Raw genomic sequence first — 21567 nt, 5'->3', positions numbered from 1 at the left:
GTCATCATGGTTAGTGTCAGGATTTGAACTGTAATCTTGCTGACTCCCAAGTCCAGTGTTCTATTCTCTGTCACCTTACATTAGAATGTGGTTTGTTAATCCATAACATTCTACAGTTTCACAAGACCTAAGAAGAAAATAAATGTTAATAATTAACTGGTCAGGACCACAAGCTGGGTTCAAAAGCAATAAGACAGACCTGTTAACTGACTTGATCAGAAGATAGTTAATGTGCATGTAGCCAGACAGGAAGGAAAAAAATGACAAGGAACAGATGGAACTTTGTTTTCTCATTAAATAGTATCTCCAATAATAATCAACTTGTTTCTTTCTGACTTGATGCACAGTAACCATACCTATACAATACCTAAAAAAAGATAACTTTCTTTATAGCAGCTTGCATATTTATGGAGACTTATCACTTTTGGCCAATTGGCCAAATGTAAATAGAACAGAACATCTAAATATCACTGTTTCAAGTAATACTGTTGATTTGCTCTGCAGAAGCAAACTGAATCTTCATCACCAGCAAAAGCATTTAAGGGTAAGCAGAAGAATCATCATCTATCCCATTAAGGCCAATATTCTGAGAAAGAGTGAATTTGGATCACTTTTGATAGAAGTTGAAAAGACTGGAGAAAAATGTTTGTGGCAGCCCTTTTTGTAGTGGCTAGAAACTGGAAAATGAATCAATGCCCATCAATTGGAGAATGATTGGGTAAATTGTGGCATATGAATGCTATGGAATACTATTGTTCTGTAAGAAATGACCAGCAGGGTGAATACAGAGAAGCTTGGAGAGACTTACATGAACTGATGCTAAGTGAAATGAGCAGAACCAGGAGATCATTATACACTTCAACAACAATATTATATGAGGACATATTCTGATGGAAGTGGATATCTTCAACAAAGAGAAGATCTAATTCAGTTCCAACTGATCAATGATGGACAGAATCAGCTACACCCAGAAAAAGAACATGGGGAAATGAGTGTAAACTTTTTGCATTTTTGTTTTTCTTCCCAGGTTATTTTTATCAATTCCTCCCTGTGCAACAAGAGAACTGTTCGGGTTCTGCATACATGTATTGTTATCTAGGATATACTATAACATATTTAACATGCATAAAAGACTACTTGCCATCTACGGGAGGAGGTGGAGGGAGGGAAGGGAAAAGTTGGAACAGAAATGAGTGCAAGGGATAATGTTGTAAAAACTTACCCAGACATATATGTTCTGTCAAAAGTTATGATTAAAAAAAAAAGATTGGAGAGCCAGTTTTCTCTATAAGATGCCCAATATAATAATACCCTTCTGCTTATCTTATAAAAGTTGTGAAACCAAAAGTTCTGTTTGAATTGAAAAAAGAAAAGTTGAAAACCATAAAAGCATTTTAATTTTTTTTTTATTTTCACTGCTCTGAATTTAACATAAATGATTGATAGGAAATCAGCGTTTTAAAGGCTCTATAATTCTGTGATTACTGTCACAAATCAGAGCCCAGATCATAATTCAAAATTTGATTTAGGGCAACAGGTGTTTCAATAAAAAGGAAATGGCTTATCTGGAGAGAAAAAAATATCATCAATGTAATTTTCTCCTCCTCTTGGTGTCTCATATTAGCCAATACTTTTTTGAAGGATCTTCGCCTTAAAGACAATAAATAATTAAACTTTCCATCAGCATCAAAACATAGTGACATATCATCCTACCTTTTAATGACTTTGGTCTGCAGGGATGTATGTTCCAAGTCAGAAGAAAACATTCTTTTTGGCTTCTAGCAGACATTATGAATTCTGATTTTTTTTTTTTTTTTTTTGCAGTTTATAACAAAGATAACTCCAATCCCTACCTATAGCCTTTGGTCTCTAGGACCCTATAGTCCTGGTTCCTGGAACAGACTTTATATACAAACACAGCTTTAATTTCTCACTGGAGCCCATGGAAAATGAAAATAAACAGACTGACTCACATCTGGGGAAATCAACAGTGTTATACTGGCAAACACCATACCATCAGACTTAATCATAAAATAAAATATTTATTACATGATTACAGAAGCTTAAAAAAAAAAAAGCAAACCCAAACACTTCAAGGATGAGGCTCACTGGTTCTTGCAGCTATTTTAGCATTTCTTTCTGCTGTAAGTTCAGAAACAATCTGGACTATTTCAGGGTGGCTGAATTTTCCTGTAAAAGAAAAAGATAGGGAAAATTAATCTCTGATCTCCTGAGAAGTTGGAAGTCCATTTTCTTAAGACTGAGTTAAGAGACTGGTGGAGAACATAATATGGAACTTGACCAGAAGCATACTTGGAAACACTATTGCTCAATTTTTTTTCTCTAATTCAGCCAAAGGGCATCAAAGGTACAGTACCTTAGTTCACTAAACTCTAACCAGACTAGATTACATGGAATGCCACTTTACTGATACACTAGCCATCACCTTTGTCTCTAGGACCTGGTAACTTTTGATAAATACCATCATTTGATTCCTGCTTCCCTGAAGGCTGCTAAGCATCCTTAGAGCAAGTCACAAAATCAAGCTTTTTAATTTCAATGGGGCCTTTACCACTGCTCAAAATTCTTTTATTTTAACTCTAGTTGATACACTATCACATTCCCCAAGGGACTCTTCTAAACATTTTCATCCTAAGTGTGACCTCCACCTCACATAATCATATATTAGCCTCTTGCATTACTGAGAGGATTAAAAACTTTGGTTCCCTCAATTTCCTTCCTTTCCCAACATTTTTTCTGTCCTTATTACCCAATCTCTCCGCTTGGCTTTCCATCTTGGATGAAATGGCCCATCTCTTTTGAGCCATCTAGGTGAAGATCCAAGAAAGGAAATACGAATATGGTCATGAACACATATCACATAGAGAGTAGGAAGTTTAGTAAACAATCACAAACCTGGTATAAAAAAACAACATTGTAGAAATGGTGGCAATCAACGATTTGAATATCTGCTGAGCTCTATACTAAAAGTAGAGTTGAATGGGCAGGGATGGGGGGAGGAGAAACTGTTGCTGTTCAACCTTCTATGGCTCCTTTGATTTTAGTAAATGATTCTCATTTACTCTTATCTTTTCTTTCATGTCAGATTCTTCCTATTTAATTATCTCTTGGGACCCTTGATAGTGTTTTTACCTCTTTACCCTTCATCTGATAATCTTCAGTAACTGGGACCCCCTCTCCTCCTACTTCCTTGCTCAAATCCCCAGAACACCTGTTATCTTGGTGATCTTGGACAAGTCACTTAACCCTATTTGCCTCATTTGTGCATATTTCCTCATCTATAAAATGAGCTAGAGAAGGAAATGGCAAACCGCTACAGTATCTTTGCTAAGAAATTCCCAAATAGGTCCACAAAGAATCAGATATAATTGCAAATGAATGAATGACATCTCTTTGTGCTTTATTTTAGAATCATTTGTATCAGTGTATCCCCTTAGTAGACTGTAAGTTTCATGAAGAAAGAGACTGCAACTTATTCAAGCTTTGTATGAGTTTGGCAGCCACTATGTTATTTTGCATGGAATATATTGGGAATAAAGTATTTGTTGAATTGAGATAGATCAATATGGTGGTACATGTATTATCAGTCTTGTTTTGTTTTTAAGGACCAACGATCTCTTTCAAAAGGATCAACTTGGGGCAAGTAGGTAGCACAGTGGATAGAACACCCACCATGAGGGCCTGAGTTCCAATCTGGTCTCAGACACTTAACACTTCATAGTTGTATGACCCTGGGCAAATTGCTTAACCCCAATTGCCTCAGCAAAAAATAAAAATAAATAAATTTTCACTCACCCCACTCCTTGCTCTGGCAGACTACAAAGCCTGAATAGGGCTTTTTCAAAAAAAATCAGGTCACACACCTGTAGTTGAGTCATAGAATTCCTGAAGCCTCCCAGGTTTGTTTTCTACGTCCTCATACTCAAATGCCTGGAGAATCATCTCACATTGGTCCAGCTGTTTCACAAACTTGGCTTCTGCACTGGACTGGTTCTCATACTCCTAAGAGGGACAATCAAAACCACATGTAAATGTGTTCCTATGGATTTTCACGTCCAAATTGAAAGAGGCAGAGCCAAAAGCCCCACAGCCTTGACATTCAGCCACTTTTCTCATTCACACAAAACTGTCAGAAAGGCTTCATGAAGGAATTTCAGGGCTGAGTTTGTAAACTCTTAATAATAAGGATGTGTTCATGGTTCCTTTGATTTAGTAAAAAAACTCTTTTTCTTTCATGTCAGATTTTTCCTATTTAATTACTCTGTCTTCTTTTTATGATCATTGTTCCTTAATCCACCTAAATAGCTTAGGTCTTTATCCTTTTTACTTCAACTTGACATTTCATTTTCATGCTTCTCATCTCTTGATGCTGTTTCTTTTTTTCTTAGGAATTATTTCCCCATTTCTGGGCCTGCCATGTTGGTATCAGTTACAAACAACAAGTCCTTGTTTTTTTCCCCTGTTCCTAATTTAATCTCATAGTAGCCAAGAGAATCAGAATTCATGATTACTTCATACAATTTTTACACATTAAAAACACAAAAAGATAGGGAACTGTTTTGAACGCATCACACACTGATTTATACTACAATTACCTGTTTGTGTCTCTCCCTCTCCCCTAACTAGATTAAAAGATTCTTGAGAACAAGTACATCTAATATGTATATATGTGTGTGTATATATGTATAGATATCTACATATAAATATAGATATACAGATATTTCCCACTATCAGAGGTTTCTAAACAGAACAGGAACTTAGTGATAGTCTTTGTTGCTCCTTTTCCTCCTTTCATTCCCAGCACCTTAGTGATGATATGATGCAGGAGGCAAGGACTACTCAAGAATCCATTTTTTATAACAAATATTTATCATAACATATATTCTCTCTTAATGCCAAAAAAATTGTTGCTTTTAAGGAAAGAATGGTCACTACGTGGCCCCATAGTGCAAAGAGCACTGAACCTGGAGTCAGGAAGATTTGAGTTAGAAGGTGACCTCAGAAAATCATAGGAGGATAGAGGAGTTGACCATGAGCCACTTCTTAAACTCTGCTTCAGTTTCAGTAAAATGGGGCTGATAATATAACACGTGCAATTGCAGGGATGTTATAAGGATCAAATGAGATGATATTTATAAAGTGTTGAATGCAATATTTGGCACACAGTAAGCATGATATAAATGTTACCTATTATTCCTAGTTATGACATAATTCTAATCCGTATTTTTGTCCCTGCTGGGTTCAGGTAATGACTCCATTGTGCTTTCTTGGAAGTGTAATATACTAGGTATTACTGAATAGCTGCTTGATTGCTGTTACCTGCCTTGCTCTTTACAAATGTTGCTATTTGAAACATGACTACAACTGACATACAATTAGCCACAAAAAAGTAAAAAAAAACAAAAAAAAACAAAAAACTTTTTTCTAAAATATGAAATCAATTACATTTCATGTCCCTGGTATTTGTCACTGTTCTTTGAAAATGATCACATTTTACTTTTTAACAAATTTTCTTTTAACCTAGGTGTTTTATTTAATCAATTCAAATTCATTTAAATAATCAGAAATCCCTCTGAATCTATTTCATTTTGCTTTTCAATCTACTTATATGCCATTTCCCCCTTGATTTTATCAGCAATGACTAGCTTTCTTCTTCATTTTACATTTTTAATTTAAAATGGCTCAATCAGGAGTAATTCTGTACATGCATAAATGTCACACATGAGAAAATGGAATGATCAGTTGAAAATCAATTTCTCTCTCCAACACTTCAAGTGTAAAGATCAACCCAGACACTACACATAAATTAAAGTCCAAATTCTTTGCTTCAAAGGCACAGAAAAAAATACAAGTTCAAGGATTCCTATTTCTTTCAGTAATGAGAAACAAGGCAAGACTGTGGCAAAAGTACAGGACTTTATATTGTCTTCCAGATCCTTTCTTCTCCCTTCTCTCCAACCAATCATCAGGAAACAGATTTAAAAGACCCATGTCAAACTAAATGTCAGCTGCTCACTTAATTTTACATAGACCACAGGGCAAATATCAACAGGTAATGTCACTTAAATCTGCAGCTTCAAGAAATACAAGTTGGCTTTAAAGGTCATTAACACAGGGACCATGAAAGATGGCAAGATGTCAATGTTACTTCATAAAAACAGATCCATTGTTGAAAATGAGAGATATCTTTCAGCCCAGATTACAAAATCACAGATTTGGAGCTAGAAAAGTGCTTAGAGGCCAATGAATCCAATCCTTTCATTTTACAGATAAGGAAACTGAAATAATGACTTAGCCCAATGTCACACAGCTAATCTGAGCTATGATTGAACTCAGGTCAACCTAACTAGAAGCCCGGTCCTCTATTACAATATACTATCTACTATGGTAATATTACCATCAACTAGGCACCTTCTAGGAAAAGGTGAGAAGCTAACCCCAGATTGAGATGGTAGGAATCTCACTAATAGAAGAACAGGATATGACATCAAGTACAGTGGGGAAAGAGATGAAATTCCAAATAACTACTTAGTGAGGCAATAAAGGGGAATGTTACCAGTGGAATTGATCCAGCTAAAATAACAGTTTATGTCAGAAATGCATGTGAGGGGGAACATTCCTAAATTGGTGACTGCCTCTAGTCACAAACAAGCAACAGTTAGAATTGAACAAGATGGTGTATCCTAACTCATTATATCACCAATCAAAAAAGCAGTGAAGATATAAACCAATATATTTAATAAAAACAAAATCTAATTCATCATTTATACCTACTTCCCAGAGATCATAGATTTCCTTCTTGACATCTTCTGATAACAGCTGGGTTAATTGCTTCATAGCTTCCTGAAATATTAAACCATAGTTTGAAGACCATGTAATTCTATGTGTATGTATACACACACACATACATACACACATACACATATGCCAAGTAATAGAGATGATCATGTCCCCATAAAATGGTAGAATTAAAAGTGGCTTAGGAGATAATCTAGGTACAAACATCTAGAAAAGTGAACTGGAGTTGTCAGACTTTCCATACAGGGAGGACTCTGGCATTAGACCAATACCCCTATCTCCTGATTTTTGGTTTGCATTATACCAGCTTCCAAGAGTGGAAGGATACTGATGTAAAAAAGTATTTACACCTTGTAATAAATATCTTTTTTACATATTACATAAATAACTATAGCTATACATTAAAAGTTATAACTATTAGCTAATCAGCAAGCATTTACTAAATAGCTACTATATATTAATCACTATACTAGATAAATATATCTAGGGGATTGGGGCAAGTATTAAGTCAATAAGCATTAATTAAGTACCTACTACTATGTGCCAAATACTGTACTAACTACTGAAAATAAAAAGAAAGGTAAAAAAATAGTGTTTCTTCTCAAGTGGCTCACAGTTTAATGTAGCTGTATACAAAGAATTATATTAAGGATAAATTGAAGATAATCATAGAATGAAGGCATTAGCATTAAAGGGGATTAGGAAAGGATTCTCACTTGAGGTGAGATTTTAACTGAGGCTTGACAGGAAGTCAGAGAAGCCAGAAGTTGAGATGAAGGAAAACTTCAAACATGAGGGACAAGCTATGAAAATGTTAGTAAATAAGAGGTATCTTATTTAAGGAAAAATAAGGAGGTCAGTTGGTGGGGAATGTAAAGTGCAAGAAGAACTGAAAGATGGAAGGGGGTCAGATCATGAAGGGCTTCCCACACTGGCAGGTAAAGATAGATGACAAAAATATCAGAAGAGGTCTGTACTCAAGAAATGGAAAAATCTAGTTGGAGAATCAAAACATACCTGCCAAAACACAACTTGAGAATAATTTTGAACATATTAACAAAACTGAACAAATGCAAACTTTGATCTTTAAAGCTATAAAGCTGCTTAATGCTTCTTACACTTTTTGTTTCAACACATATATCTATATAAATATATACATATTATATATTTTTATATATGTATACATCTGACTTCAGGATGTCCTGTCTTTTTAAAACCTCCTTCATTGGGATTAAGAATGGGGAAGTAACACTGAAATTTTAGCTGCCCCACAATCCAAATTAATTTAACATTCACTGTATTAAAACACTTGCAAATTCATACAAATAACTATTTTTATGTGTATATTTCATATGTATTTGTATAAGCTCCTTGGAGGCAAAGACTATTTCATTTTTACCTTTGTATCTCAAGCTCATAGCACAGTTTCTCATACAGAATAAGGCATTTATTAAAGGCTTATTGAATTAAAATTTTATTCTTCTATGAGAATTGAAATAATAAAATTAGATGTGCAAAATAGTCATTGTAATCATAGTTTAATAACACTTGGGATTTTTATTTTCTCTCACAAAATTGTGTTAACTCCTATTGGCTTCTCAATTCATTAAGCTTCCAGTTTTCCCTCCAAATCCTATGACCACATACTGACCTTTTCTCGCTTGTGTTTTTCTTCTTTGGGGATGTTATCTGCAGGAGCTATATCACCAACAATGCATTCTGCCATATCGTGAACCAGGGCGAGTCGGACACATCTGACCAGAAATGCTGAATGATTATACAGAATCATATATACTAGGTACTGATCTCTTGTGTGTTGCTTTGAGGTTATATAGTTTATTTCTCCTCTTATTTTAATACAAAATGAACTAAGGTACTAAATTTGTCTAGTTTAAGCCAGTCCTGAATCAAAATTTCCATCATTCAACACACCATGTGAATCACTGATAACATTAATAAAAGACGTTTAAGATATATATCATTTATCTAATCATATGAACAGAAAAATTAATATTTCACATGTGAACTTATTTATTTTCACATGGACTAGTTAGCTTTTTCTATTCCCATTTTACAATCAGGATTATACTATTATAACAACCTCCTATCTGATTTCCCTGCAACAACCTCTGAATCACAAATTATCAAAGATAGAAGAACCCTCAAATCTAGTCCATATTTATAGAGGAATGCCCCCTATAAAATCCCTGATAAATGAAATCTCCATAGATGGAAAACACTATCTTCTGAAGCAATACATTCCACCTTTAAACAGCTCTACCCAATGGGTCCAATCTGAATAAGTCTTAAGTTTCTTTCTAATAACTGAAGACATCTATCACCTGCTCCTTCAGTCTTCTCTTTTTTAGGCAAGTTACTTTTACTTGCTTCTTACCTATCAAAGTCTTCAATCTCTTTACTATCTTATTCATTCTCCTTTCAGTATCAAAGTCTTCCAACCAACATAGTATGTATCACTAAGCAATCATCTAGATAAGTTGTTCCCAACTTTTTTGAGTGTAATGACCCCTTTTTAAATATGAAAAACCTCATACCTGACAGTACAACTATCTGTTGATAAAAAAAATGCATAATGATAAAAAATATCTACCATAAATTCAATAGCTTTTAAATGAATCTGTATTTTATTAATCTTAAGAACATTTACATACATTTGAAAATAGCAATATACACATACATATGTGCACATACATACAGGCACTCATAAATGTGTATTCATTCTAAAAAGAAACTCATTACATTAAATCAAATTGTATATTTTATTATTTTTTTCCATTTTTTATTAAAGCTTTTTATTTACAAAACATATGCATAAGTAATTTTTCAGCACTCTTGCAAAACTTTGTGTTCCAAATTTTCTCTTCCTTCCCAACACCACCTCCCCTAGGTAGCAAGTAATCCAATGCATATTAAATGTTAAAATCATATTGTCTTTTTTGATGAAGCTGAATAAAAATCAAAATGAGGGAGTCATGCACTTCTTGAAATAACTACAACCTTAATGATCTATGGCTCACAGGCTGCCACTGTATTCTAAGTATGGTTTGACCAGGATACAGTACAAAAAGATAATCACACTCCTCCATTTCGATATTATGCCTCTATTGAAGCAACGATCACAGTAGGTAGATAGTTGTTGCAGTGCAAGGCCAGAAGTCAGGAAGACTCATGTCTTCCAGAATTCAAATCTGGCCTCAAATAGTTATTCTCTATGTGACCCTGAGCACAAGACCCAGAGTCTTAACCCCTATTTGCCTCAGTTCCTCATCTGGAAAATGAGCTGAAGAAGGAAATGGTAAACTATTCTAATGTCTTTGCCAAAGAAAACCCCAAAAGGGGCCTTGAAGAATTAGACATGACTTAAAATGACTTAAATAGCTTTTATGGTTGCCATGCAGAATTGTATACTCTTTTTGAGGTAACTGTTCCTTAAACTCTTCTCTTTTCATCTATTTCCCCCAACACAAACTGCTCCCTAGCCACACCAATCCCAATCCATGTTGTGCTTTAACCTATCTCTACCCTCATTTTATAGATGAATAAAATGAGACCCAGACAAGTTAGGTAGTTTGGCTAAAAGCACCCAATTAGTAAGTGTCTAATGATAGCAAGACTCCAAGTTAAATGCTCTATTTTATTGACCAGTGACTTCAACAAAGCTCGAGTTGCTTACCTGTCTTTATTAAGATGCTTATCTTCAGTTACAAAAGCCATGATAGCCATTCTGTACATATGATCTGATACACTTTCTGGCTTTTCAACATTTCTGTATACCCAGCCTGTACGTGGTACTCTCTAGTCAATAAAATCAAATAAATACAAAAATATATAAATAGATGAAAAATCAATTAGTCATCATTATTTAATGATGTGATAAACAATAGTATGTATTAAAGCATTTGATATAAACATAAGATTATATATTTAGAATTGGGAGGGAACCTTACAGGCACCTAGTGCAACTCTCTTATTTTAGAAATGAATGGAGACCCAAAGAGATTAAATGAGATCAAAAGAGATGCTATTTGTATTATCTTGGCCTGATGCATAATTAGTGATGAGATTCGGGTTTGGCACCAAATGATGAGGTTTGGTAACAATTCACATGTGAAGAATTCACAATGGCTTTTTCCTTGCTAAAAGGTGCTTTTATTTATGAGAAAAGGTTATAGACAATATAAAGAGAAAAAACAGTCACCAGGAGAGATAAATATGAAATATGTTTGGGAAAACATATAGTTAGTAAGGAAAGGGGTTTTAACAATTAACAAGGGAACAGATAAATTCCCCTTTGGAATTCACAATTAACCATGAAAAATGGAATATGTCACAAGGTGGGAACACACCATTGACTATTGACTGGCAGGCTAAATCCATAGAAGAATTTAGCACCCTAAAAGAGTTAGCTAGCTATAACAAGGAGAAAGTTATCTCAAGGCATGAGGGAAGTGGTAAGGAGAAAGATATCAAGAGGCAGAACAGTGGTAGCAAGCTAACCCCCAAAAGGATTTCAGCAAAGATGAAGTAGGTCATGAGCAGATTTATAGGGGATATTTAACTTCAGGTGGTTGACATCAGAACTTGGCTTTCTGATTGGATACAGTAAGGTAGGGTTTCCCAAGCCTCCACAGGCTGAGTTAATCCATATAAATCCTCACTCCTGCTTATTATTATTATAATTTTAATTATTAAAATCTTATCAGGACTTCAGGCATTCTCTGCCAACCCCACCTAGTTATCCAGGACTTCATCATTTGGACTTAATAAATGCCTGCCCCTTTCCCCTTCTTCCTTAGTCACGTAGTCACAAAGGTCACATAAGTAGGAAGCATCAATGCCAGGATTTGGACACTTCTTCTGACCCTAATTCCAATCCTCTATTACACCGTCTCTAATTATACTAAAAGATTTAATTTTTTTTTTACAACACTCTGAAAGCTCTTAACTTGCTCCCTAGCTCTCTAATCTTCAATACTTCTCTGTGTATATTGGCCCTTTCTTTGCTGCCCATAAAATCCTCACAGGTTCTCATTATTTCCTTAAGTAGCTGTCCTTTAGACAACTTTTTTCTTGGAATTTGTTTGAATGTTGAAGTGAGGAAGATCTGGTTTAAGATCCTGCTCCATGCGCTTAAGTCAATTATTTAATTATAGAAAATGATGCTAATTAATATAGGTAATGATAGTGTATGTCCTAAGGATTCACTATGTGCCAAACAGTATCCTAGGTATTGGAGCTGTCAAAGCAAAGAATGAAACCATCCTCGCATTCTAATGGGGGATATAAAACAAATTCCAAGAAAAAAATTGTCTAAAGTAATTTCCTCCACTCTTTCTCCTCTCACTCATTTCTCAAGTCCTTAGAATCTGGTTTCAGACCTCAGTTTAAATTGCTCTTTACAAAGTTACCAGAGATTCCTTAACAATGATTACATAGATTATAATAGGTACATATAAAATACACATAATGCATAGATTATGCATAAAACATAATATATATATATATACATAAGATCTATAATATAGATATAACACATCTAGAAATAACTATAGTATAATCTATAAAATAACATCTAGATAAAATTTAGTTATCTAAATATAACTATCACACACATATATGTAGACCTATAGATATATTTTCAGAATCATCTGCATAAATGTACATATAAATCTGTCTATATAGTTCCATGTGTATATGCATATATGTACATATAAATCAATTTCTGTATATTTCCATATATATGTATGCTGTGTGTACCCAGATGATTCACATATACCAAGATATATTTCTTTCTACAGAGAGAGACAGTGAGAGACAGAGAGAGAGACACACGGGGAAAGAGAGGAGAAAGGAGAGAGAGCACAGGGGAGGGGCTGAGAGAGTGAGGGAGAAAGAGGAGAGGTAAAGAAAAGCTGCTCAGCAAAAGGCAGGTGGGAACATGAGCAGCAGCCATAGCTTCAGGAGTCCTTGAAGCCCCAACTGGTCTTGGCAAGTTACACAAGGCCCTCAAAGATCAAGTGACTTAGTGAGAGGTCAGCAGAGGCAGGAATTCAAAACAAGTCCTCCTGATTCACAAGGTCAGCTCTCTAACCACTATCCCTTAGCTCTGCATAGCTCATCTATTAACATGCATTCAGGGATCTTAGATGCAATTGTATCCAACCCCCTCATTTCACAGAGAAGAAAACTGAGGCACAGAGCAATTAAGTGATTTGTATAGCACAGGGTCACACAACTAGATCTATCCTGATCCCCCAACTACTAGTACTTTCTCTCCCAAATTATTGAGCAGGTAACTACTTTATAAATGTTAAAATATTATAATATATATAACAATATATCTATATATATTATTTGCTATACACTTACACCTAATATATATATATATATATAAAACATGTTCACATGTAAATAGGGTTATAAATAAATATATGCTACATAAGTATCTAAATATGAAAAATGTTTAGTTTTGATATAACGTCTATGTTGTACATTTTTTATATGTACCTATCTCCCCCATTAGAATGCGGGGATGGTATTCTTTGTTTTGGCAGCTCCAATACCTAGTGAATCCTTAAGACATACCTTATCATCACCTATATTAATTAGCATCATTTTCTATAATTAAATAATTGACTTAAGCGCATGGAGCAGGATCTTAAACCAGATCTTCCAATTTTCATGATCCCAAGTCCACTAACCTATCCATAAGGCGATGCTGCTTTCCAGTTTATTAGTCTGGATTTCTAAACTACTGCTACCATAGCAACCAGGAAAGATTACTTCCTGTGACTCTCTTCCTTTACGGTCCAGGGTTCAGCCCAGCAGCTCTACCCGGGCTACATGAAGCGCGGAGGAAAGAACCAGTATTTACCCGGCACTGGGCTGCTAGGTGCCACACCTCCTCCTCTCCCGCCCCACCCGGGGCAGCTCCCAGCTCTCGCCGGCTCCGCTGCAAGCGTCACAGCAGGGGGGTTAAGCCCTGGGCCGGCGTCCGTGAGAACTGGCTCGGTGCTTCCAGCCCTGCAGCGGGGCCTGGCCTCACAGGCTGGCAGCAGCTGCAGGAGACGAGACTTCTTCGCACGCTCACCTTGAGCTGACCCACCAGCCGCAAGAACTGGAGCAGGTTCCGGGTCCCGCCGCTGGCGCTGGGAGCAGAAGCCATGGGGCCCACTAGCAGGCCGGCCTGGTCGCTGAATTTCTACGTGGCGGCTGCAAGCTCCTCCTCCCAAGCTACCGGGGGGCGCCCGTCCGCCTTCCTGCGGAGCCTTAGGGCCACGTTGCTCTTCCGCAGGTCTTTCCAAACCGCTTCATTATAAGCCAGAGCAATTTCTGCCTTTCCCATATTATATAAAGTTAATATGGCCCGTGAATGACGACTGTTCCTGTCTTTGCCTTTCGCTCTGCATGGGAGATGGCTGATAGTCCCGTCTACGACATTGTTTTTAATAGATGTAAAATATTTTAGCTGTAAATGCGGACCACAAATTACAAAAACCCATGACACCATGTTAAAACAAACAAACAAAAAAACCACCTTTTTTAGACCAATACTGATAAAATGTTGGAATACTGTTCAAAAGAAAAATATTCAAGAAATAATTTCATATATAGATTTATCAAGAGAAAAATATATACCATCATTTATTCTGTATGACCCACACACATCATCCATAAACTTTACTAGTTTAGAATTGTTTCATTAGTATGCTGAGAGCTTTAGGATCCACAGACACAAAAAACTTCATTTTAGTCTTAGTCTGTATTAACTTGGTTCAAAATGCTGATTTAGTTTCTAAGAGCAAACAAAAACTTTTTTTTTTTTTTTTTTTTTTTTTTTTTTGCCATCACAACTTCTGAAAGATCCTGTTGTATCATTTTTGAATTGGTCAGCAAGAAAGGGATGAGTCCTCACATTTTACCGATGAGGAAACTAAGGTTAATCTGCTAATTTCTACATCAATGAAATGTATCCTGTATGTCTATTTTCATATGATATTGTAAGTCTAGAACTAGTTTTATGAAGCATTTTTCTAGAAGACAGTTTTGTTTTGTAGTTGTTCCAACATTTAGTTTTAACAAGAGATACAGGCTTTATGTTTTTTAGCTGAAGGTTGTTAACCAGAAATAGTGCATTGAAGCCAATATTGCTAAGGGGAAAAATAGCAAAGATAAAATCAGTAACAGATAGATTTAAATCAAAGCTGGCAGGCAGATTTAAGTGTAAGAGAACATATTTAAATTTGTCCTTTTTAATAGGTTTTACAGAGCGTACACTATTTTCTGCCTGGTTTCAATCCAGCACAAGGAACTTTGAGAGCTGGTTTCCCACCAAACCAGGGAATGGTACAATTGCCTAACTCATGCATAGCCTACCCAGAGCAGGCAAAAGTGTCTTACTTCCATTGTAGATATTTTTAGGCTATAACTTTGTAAGTAAGTTTGGGAAATCTAGAAATTCAAGCTTTCATCTAGGTTCAGAGCTGAATTTCAGCAATAGCAGCAGCGTCCAGGACAGTAGTGGTCCATGTTGGAAGCAACTACAGATTGATGCAGAAAATTATTATCTGAGGTTGGTAATAGTTCCAAGAAATGAGATCCTTATATAGCTCAAAAGAGGCATGAACTTTGGGGACTCGAGCCTCTGGCCCTTGATAGTGATTAGTGAGGCAGCCGGTGGTACAGTGGCTAGCTCTGGGCCTGAAGTCAGGAAGACAAATTCATATGTTCATGTTGGCCTTAGATCCTGGGCAAATTATCTCACTTGTTGGCCTCCATTTCCTCAATTCTGAAATGGGAATAATATAGCACTTTCCTTACAGGGTTGTGAATAAGATCTATATTTTAAAAAACACTTAGCGCATAATAGGCATTATATAAATTCTTATTTCTCTTCCCTCACCCATTTAAGTTTTCTTCCCTCTCATCATCGAGATTCCATCATGTTTAGAGATTCAGGGTAGGAGTGTCAAAACTATTAAGCCAATGATTAGACTTCTGGATAATGCACCAGGTAATACAGGAAAGGTGATAATTATTAAAACCAATTTTTTAATGACAAATATATATATATGTTTATATTTAATCACATTTTGTCTTTGTGTTATATGCCATCTACTGTTGTTGACATGTTTTTCATTTATAAAATGTTGATATTATATAATGCATTTCTTATATTGCTTGTATATTTCAGTATATATTACCACATTTGCATTTATATTATTACTATATATGTTTTTGCTTATGTGGAATATATTGAGGTATTAGTTTTCATATATAATAATGTTTACTTTTGCTGATATAGATGTATATATAAGTCATCACTTGGTATTTGCAGAGTTGGGGACCCAAGAATATGGAAAATGTGAAAAAATATGAATAAAACATATCAAAAAAACCAAGTAAAACCACATATAGTACCCATTAAAAAAGTTGTACTTTGTACTGGAGAGAGATTAATATCTCTCACACTATGCAGTGTCTTTGTAATAATGCCTTTATAACTTCAGCAATTGCTTCACAGATTTCCTTTAAGAAACGCTGCAATGGTCTTTGTGGGAGAAAATCTTGTAACTGTGCCTGGATGGTAAAGAGACAAAGAGGTGGTGTGTCCAATAAAGTGCGGTTGCCTAGAGTTCCTTAGTGTACTGAAATTTTAAACAAATTTTATTTCATACTATATTATGTATAATAAATTTAAATTTATAATGTTCTATACACACACACACACACACACACACACACACACACACACACACACTTATGATAAGGCAGCTAAGTGGTGCAGTAGATGAAGTGCCAGGCCAAGAGTCAGGAAGACTCATTTTTAGGAATTCAAGTCTAGCCTCAGACACTTACTGTGTGAACTCCAGCAAGCCAAAGTTCTATTTGCCTAATTCCCTGTAAAATAAGATGGAAAAAAGAAATGACTAACCACTCCAGCATTTTTGCCAAGAAAACTTCAAATGGAATCATGAAGAATTGGACACAACTGAGCAATAACAGCATACTTATTGTAATAAATGGTAAAATAGGTGAATAATATATAGAATTTATACATTTATGGCTTACTAAATTTTTGTAAGTTTTCTCTTGATATGCTATCATTTGTGACTTTATACCATACATCATGAATCTCCAGATACTCCCATTTCATTATCAATGACCAACCCATAAATAATGACAACAAATGTGAAAAATGGATGACAATATATGGTGATTATCAGGAATGAAAATGTTTGCTTTTGTTTCCATGTAAAGAAAAACTTTTATTTTGTATTGACAATGTAAAAGTAATGAGTATGTTCTGGGTCACTACCTCAGAGTAAGTCCTGTTTCTTCTCCCTACCCCAAAACACAGACTTTTAGGAATACCCTGAAAGGTTTGAAAGTATCATTATTCTACTGACATTAGCTTGAACTCCTGCCAGACATTTTCCTCTGTTAGATGCTAAATAATTTGCATTGCAGTTCCATTTACCTACTTAGCACCAATTAGCTTTTACAAAAAGATATTTTTTTTGAAAATATAGCAATAGGAAAAGCACAATGATTTCCTCTCAATTTCTTGAAGGAATATTCTTCTTTGTCCCACCTTTGCCTCTGGGACATTGATCTCTCTCTTAGCTTAGTTCTTACATTGCATTGGTACCATCAAAGTTCACATCAAGATGTAGTTTATTGTTTCTCTGCTAAATGATTTGTTGTTTTAGCAGTTCCTGAATTGGATTGGGAAAGTTACTGCTTATCCACAGAACAATGGTACTACTTGAGCTGGCTACAAAACCTGGATGCAAAACTCTTCCTTCACCAATACAAAAGAATGAGTAATAAGGCAGGCAAGGAAACCAAGGCTATACTCACAACTTCACCTGGCTCATGTGGAGAGATCTCCTCTTAGGAGAATTTTCTCTCTTTGGACACTTATCAGTGAGTTAAAAGATCACAATAGCCAAAGAAGAAACTAGTCTGAAGCTTTTCTTTTTTCCTCCCTTAGTGCTATCACCAAAGATCATCCTAACTCACCAGAACAAGTTACAGAATATATATAATCCAATATTTCTCCAAGGCAGTTCCCTTGCATGTCATCATGAACCTTCCTGAAGCAGTCTCTAAGCTTCACTATGGGAGGAAACGTTATCAGTTCTCTGTATAAGTGCCAGAACATCATTATTTTATGTAAAACATTAATTTTTCCTCTATATACTATTTGCATACTCACTTCTATTCTGAATTTTTAATTTATATAAGACTGTAAATTTTTCCTAAGGGTAAGTGAGATTAGAGTACTGCCTTTTTCGTAAAATGTGGACATTTGCTTGCTGGAAGGGGTAGGAAAAAATCATTTGTAAGAGGAAAATTGATTTTAAAAATCAGTTTGAGAAGCACAAGCTCTTCTGATAAAATGTTGAGACTAAGACTTTTCTCAGGACCTAAAAGAGAACTCCTCAAATAAATGTATTCAAGGGATCTTTATTAAAACAATTATTAGGAATAGCTGTAAGACTTGTAATTCATTAACTCTTTTGCTTATAATTGTTTTCATAATTTTAAAGGATGTAGCTGACAAATTATAAAGCAAATAATTGGGGACTTGGGAAGATTATATAAGGAATGTTGAGGTCATGTCTGAAGAAAAAGGTAATTTAAAAAAATTTGCCTTCTAAATTAGAGATGATTAATTTCTTACAAAAAAGGCATTGGTTTCAGGTATTAGAAGCTAGATGAGACAAGGGAAACAGCAGGGGGAGGAAGGAGAAGAAAAAAGCTGATTGTAGAAGGAGTCAAGGAGAGGAGGCAAAGGAGGTGAGAGAAGAGATCCTTATGAGCAGATTAAAGCTGACAAACAGGATCTGCAGCTGTTTTTTTGGAGTTATATTAATTAGAAAAGTGTTGCTTTGCTGAGAGCTGATTGGAAAGATTGCCCTCAAGTAACAAATAGAGTCTGAGATAAGGGAAATCTCTCAGAGGTTTGCCTATTTTACCTTTTACCACCCATTCAGGTTTCTATGAGAGAGTGAAATTACTTTTCATCTTCCTGAAAATGCGTGTGATTTTTCTGAGACTTATCTGGATAAAAAAATCCCTACTATTTGAAGAAATGATTAGAGGAAAACTGCATAGCCTTATCAATAGCTACAGAAGTAGCAAGGTGGCACAGTGGATAAAGTGCTGAGTCAGGAGGATCTGTGTTAAAATGTGACCATCAACACTTACGAGTTGTGTGATTCCAGGCAAGCCACTTACTCCTGTTTTCCTCAGTTTCTCATCTGTAAAATGAAGTAGAGAAGGAAATGGCAATTCTCTGTAATATGGTTGCCAAGAAAATCCCAAAGAGGGTCATGAAGAATCAGACATGACTTAAACAACAGAACAACAAAAATTATAATCTATAGTTTACAAATGAAGAGTCTGAAAGCATACATGAGAAATTTTAGAAGTTTTCTGGCTTAATGAAACTACTTGCAAATTTTAATAACTATGTCAATTTGATTTTTTTTGTAATCCTATGTACATTATTTTATATAATTAAGAAAGTGACTTTGAGAAGGGGTCCATACAAAAAGACCCATGGTTCATAAAGGGGCAAAAATTTTGTAAAGGCTTAAAAGGAATGGTTGTAGCAGGTATAGTAGATAGAGCAGCAGATTAGGAGTTTTGTAGACCTTGATTTAAATCCCATATCCAACACTAACTAGCTGTGTAATCCTGGGCACATTAATTAAACTCATTTAGCTTTGAAAATTTAATAGTCTCTAAAGATTATTTTTGATGAGTCCAAAACTTGTCACATCCTAGATAGCAAGCCAAGTATCCTGACTCTAAAGCCAGCTTTTTCCAAAGACTATACCTGATGAAATGATTTTCTTAATAAAATATTCAATGAGCTCTAAGAGCAAAATATTGCTTCTTTCTGCCAACTCTTTGTAGGTAATATCTATAGTGTACTCACAGTTGATCTAAGTTTTGATCAGGGAAATAATTTAAAAGAAATTCCTTTTCTTGTCTACAAAATACACAAGTTTTTATTTGTACTAAATAAATTAAAATGATTTGTATTTGAGAGAGAATAAAAAAGCAAGTTGTATATAATCATCTCTTTCTCCCCACTTTTCCTCATAAATTTGCTTCTGAAGCAATCCAAATTTTGGATTTGATGGAGACTTTGGAAATGATGAGGCTTTGATCATTTATGTAATTAGGTTAGGAAGAGCAATTCAGCCTAAAGGAGATAAATGTAGGATATTAACTCTGAAAGTTAAGCAAGTTTTTTTTAATTTAAAAAAAAGTTTGTTCAATGGTAAGAGAGTATAGCTTATGCCTTTTCCCCACTTCTTGCCAGTGGCTTATCACTCCTGCCATGTTGAAGTCTATACATACAGAGCTTTTGTTAGTGATAATTCCACAGACTAAATATGGATTGTCTGTTTAAATAAAATAAAGTCAGTTTGGTCCTTGGTCTTCTTGCAAATTACTAGTCATATTTGTGGTAGATTCAAGTTGGGGCACAGCTAGGTTAACTGCTGGGGAGATTAAGAAAGACCATAATACTGAGCCATGATACTCTATGTATTTAAGGAAAACATTTCTGCTTTGTGTCTGAGAAAAAGGTAATCCCTTAAAATCATTTGTCTCTTAAAGCTTCCAGCAAGTCAGTCCAAATCCTTTCCCACAGGTACATGTTGTAAGATAGTCAAAGATTCTCATAATTGCATGAGATTCGTTGTTGTCCCCACTCATCACTATCAAATAAGATAACCAAGATTCCATTATATTAATAGGAAGCTCTCCCCTCTGCTCTCCTGCCCAAGTTTTTACTTCAACCAAAACTCTGAAGAGTCATGTTCAGAAAAATAAACTGGTTTCTAAAGATATCCTAATTTGGATGCCTTTTGTGTGAGAGGGTACATAGGTCTAAGCATCTGGGGCAAGTTCATACAAGTAGGATCAGGTATGCCCTGCCAGAATTGACAGGTGCACCCAGGTGAAATACATTAAGCATGTTCTTCCTTAAAGACCTAAGTTCTGTGTATTTAGGGAAGTGACCTGACTCTTAGAGGCAGCATGGTACCCTAACACATAGTACTTTGAAAGAGGGCTGGATTTGGAGTAAAAGAGCATCATAATTATTCTGCCTCTGACGTTTATTGTGAGACCCTGAGCAATCATTTACAATCTCTAGACCTTGATATTTTTATGTGTAAAATGTTGGGGAGTAGGTGGCATCTGAGATTCCTTTTAGTTTATTGATGCAGAAATTCTTTAAAGATAGAAGACTGGGCATTGCCTCATATCCCTCCTTAAACTTATCACCCCACAACATCTTCCTCCCTGATGCTATAAAAAGTCCCCATAAGTTCACTCTGATAATCACTAGTGAACATGTGTCTGCCCATCCTACCTTACACTGCCAGGAAACAAGGACAAGAATGAATGGAAAAGTTAAGGTTTCTAGACCATTCTTAAAGGGACAGTTTTATTTCTTCTTGGCATTCTGCCTTTCCCTTTGGTGTTTGCCACTTGGGGGTATAGTCAGACTTCCTTATAACAGGGCAGCATGAAAAAAAAATAAGAAAAACAAGACACACTCCATACACTTATCAGTTGTTTTTTTTTTTTGTGTGTGTGTGCTTATTTTACATAAATAGAATTATTTGTTCAGTATAACAAAGCAAATCCACTTTGTAAACATAAATATAATTTCTGATAGCCACTTTTCTGTACTTC

At 35.4% G+C, this 21567-nt stretch overlaps 1 protein-coding gene across 1 annotated transcript; it reads right to left on the bottom strand.

Moving 5' to 3' along the window:
- Positions 1 to 2022: 2022 nt before the first annotated feature.
- Positions 2023 to 14071, bottom strand: HDDC2 (HD domain containing 2). The gene is made up of 6 exons (XM_074309948.1): positions 13931 to 14071; positions 10514 to 10635; positions 8471 to 8573; positions 6796 to 6864; positions 3885 to 4023; positions 2023 to 2190 (listed from the first exon to the last, which is right to left on the bottom strand). Exons 1-6 carry the CDS (start codon positions 14003 to 14005, stop codon positions 2093 to 2095), a joined length of 606 nt encoding a protein of 201 aa, XP_074166049.1. The 5' UTR covers positions 14006 to 14071; the 3' UTR covers positions 2023 to 2092.
- Positions 14072 to 21567: the final 7496 nt, after the last annotated feature.

Source organism: Sminthopsis crassicaudata, chromosome 4, assembly GCF_048593235.1.
Source record: "Sminthopsis crassicaudata isolate SCR6 chromosome 4, ASM4859323v1, whole genome shotgun sequence".
Lineage (NCBI taxonomy): Eukaryota > Metazoa > Chordata > Mammalia > Dasyuromorphia > Dasyuridae > Sminthopsis > Sminthopsis crassicaudata.
This window is presented reverse-complemented; position numbering and strand designations above follow the sequence as displayed.